The sequence below is a fragment of the Hordeum vulgare genome, chromosome 4H, assembly GCF_904849725.1.
Source record: "Hordeum vulgare subsp. vulgare chromosome 4H, MorexV3_pseudomolecules_assembly, whole genome shotgun sequence".
Lineage (NCBI taxonomy): Eukaryota > Viridiplantae > Streptophyta > Magnoliopsida > Poales > Poaceae > Hordeum > Hordeum vulgare.
In genome coordinates this window covers 12398090-12403143 of record NC_058521.1, presented here as the reverse complement: position 1 = coordinate 12403143, position 5054 = coordinate 12398090, and the positions used below count along the sequence as shown (strand labels likewise).

General features: G+C 45.0%; 1 protein-coding gene across 1 annotated transcript; it reads left to right on the top strand.

The window, feature by feature from the left end:
• The first annotated feature begins 3584 nt into the window (after positions 1–3584).
• LOC123447288 (antimicrobial peptides-like) lies at positions 3585–4811 on the top strand. The gene has a single exon (XM_045123877.1). It carries the CDS (start codon positions 3742–3744, stop codon positions 4447–4449), a length of 708 nt encoding a protein of 235 aa, XP_044979812.1. The 5' UTR covers positions 3585–3741; the 3' UTR covers positions 4450–4811.
• The last annotated feature ends 243 nt before the right edge of the window (positions 4812–5054 follow it).

The window sequence follows — 5054 nt, the reverse complement described above, 5'->3', positions numbered from 1 at the left end:
GTTGGCATCTCCAAAACGAACTCACACATGGTAAACCAATCCCACCATTGAAAGTTTCCTGATCGTTTCTTTCTAGCTATTACAACACTTTCAATCAAATCTCGATGAGTATTGAGGAGATCATTAAAGGAAAAGCCCTGATGATAGCTGATATGCACAGCGAGAATAGAATAAAGAGCTTCGTGTACCTTGCAGGCCATGGCCAAATTCCTCTACACGCGAGGTCGCATTGTCGACCGACGGCTCGTTCGATCTTGCGAACGGCTCGACAGGAACATGCATGATTCTTCGAGTTGATAAAGGTGGGCTTATTTTTGCATCCTACCGCAAACTCTTTCATTGCAATGAAGCCCTGTAAGCAGAATTACAGGCTATGATGAAAGGGCTCAAGTTGTCAGTGGAACATTCAAATGCCACATTCCTGCTTCAGTATGATTATGTTGTGGCCCTCAAGATGCTCTCTCATGATTCCCTTAATAGATAAGTGTATAGCCATTTGGTTTTGGAGATCAAAAGTTACTTGAGTGACAAGGTTGTTATTCGTGTTAAAATCCTTCGTGAACAGAATAGGGTTGCACAATGTTTAGTGAACTTTGGTAGATGTGGCGATAGCATAGCCTGTTGGTTGGGCCATCCTCCCCCATGCATGAGCAATTTAGTCGGTGAAGATTGTAACTCTATCATTGTGGAATCAAAACCCTACACTTTTCCGCAAAAAATACATTTTTTGCAAGCTGAAATAAATTATGTATTTCTTGCCTATGTACTATCCACTACAAAAGTACATGGTTTTTTTATGTGTAGCTCACATGGAAACCTATTTTATCGAAGCCACCAGCGTCTTTCCTCCTCCTCAAGAAAAGACTCCTTCCTCCTGCCATCGGTGTCGTCCCCTATCCGCCCCACCTCTAATGGCCTTTGGACCTTGGAGGTGTGAAGGATCTTGACCCCCTCCCTCGAGGGCAGGAGGGACCCCATTCTTGTTTTTTTAGGTTCAACGACTTGGTTGGGATTGTGCGGTGGTGGTTTTGTTCCTTAGTTGGAATAATGTCTCTGACGTCTGATCCATGTTCCGATGGTGCAAATAGCATCATCGAAGAACACATGGAGGTCTGTCGCCATCGGATCTTGCGGGATTCGGGCGATACTAGTCTTCAGTGGATCTATTTGGATCCATTTTTTGTTCGTCTTCGTTCATGTAGTTACAGGTTTGATCTTTTCGATCTATAACTCTCTTCATCGACGATGATTGCTGCTTTGGTGCGTTGGTCCTTTGAGCCTTTAGCACGATGTGTTTCGGACTGTCTATTACAATAAGGTTTGTCCGGCTTCTGTAAAGGAGGGACGATGATGGCCACGCGTCTTCGGCTCGCTCCAGTGCTTGTGGTCCTCGCTACGTGGTTCATAGTCTCGGTTGTAATTTTTATTACCTCTAGTGCTCTCTGTACCGCCATAGTTGATGAATATATTGGAGATTTCTCTCGCAAGAAAAATATTTAATCATGAAATTTTACAGACATATAGTATATATATATATATATATATATATATATATATATATAAAAGAAAAATATATCCGACCACCCAGGGATAGTTATCCCACATGTTCCATATACTATCATGCGGTAGTATATATATTAATTTATCATTTTCATTATGTTTATATATTATATATAAGATTTTTCAAAGTGAGTTACATGAAAAAAAAATACAAGTTAGCCCATAGTTTTTATTATATTTGTAAAACACATATATTTTTGTACGTAAAAAATAACATACACAAAATATGATACATACTATCAAAAAAATAGTATATATACTACATAAACATTATTATATACTACATACTACGCGTACATACTCTCCGATTTGTAGATACTACATACAACATACAAAACGCAAGTGGTGGTAACTACCACCGGTGATAGATAAAATTTATTATATATATATATATATATATATATATATATATATATATATATATATATATATATATATATATATATATATATATATATATATTCGGGAAAAACAAGCTAATATTTATAACATACACGTGTATTTTTTCTGGATCCACCAACCCCCGCGCGTCCGCACCGTTGGATCCGCATGCAAAAAAAATTCTCCTATGCAGCAAAATTTCGATGCGATGCAGCAATTTTTCAACGGTTGCAACCAAAAACAAAATTTGTAGCAAAAAAAATATCTACGTGATCGTAGCAAAAAAACGAAGCTGATGGTGCGTGGTAGCAAAAGTCAAACGCCGGTTGTAACAAATATTTACGTGACGTGTATGCAACTTTTTTAGTGAACGGTTGCAGCAAAACATGATGCCGGTTGTAGCAGAAATTAACACGGTTGTAGCAAAAGTAAAAAAACATCGATTGTAACGAAAAATCCGACGAACTGAAGTTGCAACCAAACGTATATGCAGCTTTTTTACTGGGACAAAATGTTGTAAAAAAATGATTGCAGTAAAAATGACGCTGGTTGCAACAAATTTAGACGAAAAATGTTGCATCCACTGACAAGCAAAACGCGCGGGTGGGAAAATGTTGCATGGGCCCGTGCGCGAGGGGGCGACCGGCGCGTCGGTTCAGCCGGCGCCGTATGGAAACGATTCCCTTTAGGGAAACGCTTCTGGCCGGTGCGCCGGCCGAACCGTTCGGCCGGCCGCACGCGACCGCGCGGGCGTTCGCTGACTTGGATGCAACTTTCTTCGTCTAAAATTGTTGCAACCGACATCATATTTGCTGCAAGCGTTTTGTTTTGCTACATCTGTCCGCTAAAAAAGCTGCATCCACGGTTGGTTGCAACTTTAGTTCGCCGGATTTTCGTTACAATCGCTGTTTTTTACTTTTGCTACAACCGTGTTAATTTTTGATACAATCGGCATCATTTTTTGTTGCAACCGTTTACTAAAAAAGTTGCATCCACGTCACGAAGATATTTGCTACAACCGGCGTTTGACTTTTTCTACGATGCACCATCAGCTTCGTTTTTTTGCTACGATCACGTAGATATTTTTTTGCTACAAATTTTATTTTTTATTGCAACCGTTGAAAAAATTGCTGCATCGCGCCGAAATTTACTGCATCGAAGAAAAAAATGTTGCATGGAAGATCCAACGGTGTGGACGACGCGGGTTGATGGATCCTCCGGCTCGGGCGCAGCGGACCGAAAGTTTCGACCGGCGCGCCGGCGCACGAAATCATAATGGTGATTCGCTGGGCGAGCTCCAACATCAGCCACCCAACCTGCAGGTTAAATATTAAATAAATCGCTCATCTACGTGGCTACCGCCTGCATCGCCACATCCATAGCAGATGGCAGCCGAACACGTCTGCTTGGGCATGGGAGTTGGACAGACCGACGAAACGGGTCTATTCTCGTCCAAATTTTGCCTCCAGCGCATTTCTTGGTAAGAGTAGATTACTACTAGTAGTATGGTACCACCCGTGTCCCTCGTGGTTGCCCCGCATCAATGGCCTCCACATGGTTCACTTTCATGGCATTAAGCAGGGGCGTCAGGCACCGGATCAGAAGCAATAAATAATCCTAATCCTCTCGCGAAGAGCGTGGCTCTTCCCGTTCACGAAGGGCCGGCCGGGTAGATTACTGAGTCTTACTACTTGATAAATTACCGCGATAGTTGTAAGCATCTCGCTCAAGTGTATATAAATGCCGGCAGTGGCCATCCAGTTCTCACATCCATTGCATCCATCTCTCGAGTGAGCAGCAATGGGTTCCCTTCACAAGGGTGGGGTTTGGTGGTTGCTCCTGCTCGCCGCGGTGCTGCTGGCTACCGCGGCGGCAGGCGCGGAGCAGGACGATGGGGCGGCAGCCACTGCCGTCCCGGAGGTGGAGGTGGAGGTGGAGGAGGTCGGCCGGCCCGTCGATGATCAGGGCAACGACTCGTGCGACATCAAGTGCCAACATCATAAAGTTCCGGCGAGGAAGAAACAGTGCGTCGACGAGTGCCACAGCCGGGAGCATCATCACCCAAGCAGGGCGTCTTGCGAGAGGAAGTGTAGCCATTGGAGAGACCCGGCAAGGAAGGAACAGTGCGTGCAGCAGTGCATGCGCTACGGCCTCAACCTCGACGTGGGCGGCGGTGACGATGTCATCGAGCGCCCCCACGCCGAGGAGGTGGAGGTCGATGATCAGAGCAACGACTCGTGCGACCACAAGTGCCAACATCATAAAGTTCCGGCGAGGAAGAAGCAGTGCGTGGACGAGTGCCACAGACGGGAGCATCATCACCCGAGCAGGGCGGCTTGCGAGAGGAAGTGTAGCCATTGGAGAGACCCGACAAGGAAGGAACGGTGCGTGCAAACGTGCATGCGCTACGGCCTCAACCTCGATGTGGGCGGCGGCGACGGCGACGGCGACGGCGAGCAGCTCCGCCGCTGGGAAGCGGTGGCCGGAGCCATCATCGAGGTGGTGTGACGTCCGCGGCGTCGCGCACCTAATAATAATAAGAATAATGTAATGGCGCTTCTGCGTGTGTACACGCTTCTATATATACGCCCGCGTATACGTCTTGCTAGCTATGACGGCAAAGGCGTGAGAATAAAAGACCAATAGCTTGCAGTAGCAGCATGATTGGCGATGCCTCTCCTAGAAGAGAGCTCCATGGAACTCTGTTCCTTTTCCTTCTTTTAGCAGGTTGGTCTGCTATGTATGTTTACCGCAAGAAGAAGCAAGAGCTGCATGTGTATGTGTACGTGTATGTATACATGCATGTGTAATGTAATGTGTATGTGTATGTGTTGCACCCAGAAATGAAAAGGTACGTATATTTGCGGTTACACCGCTTTGTCTAAGTAAACTCTTCTAGATGATAGCTGAGTTCGCTAACGTAAGCAAGCTTGGCGAAAGTAGCAACACGTCTAAAATCAGCTAAGATGGCATCTTCCCTCTTATTAGTTCAACTGTACACCAGAGTCTACTGCACTTTTAGTTTTGCAATGGCAAGAATACATATAGTGACCTTGCTAATAGCTATAGTGCTAATTTACTAACGTTTTCTTAATCATGCATGAGTCAACATC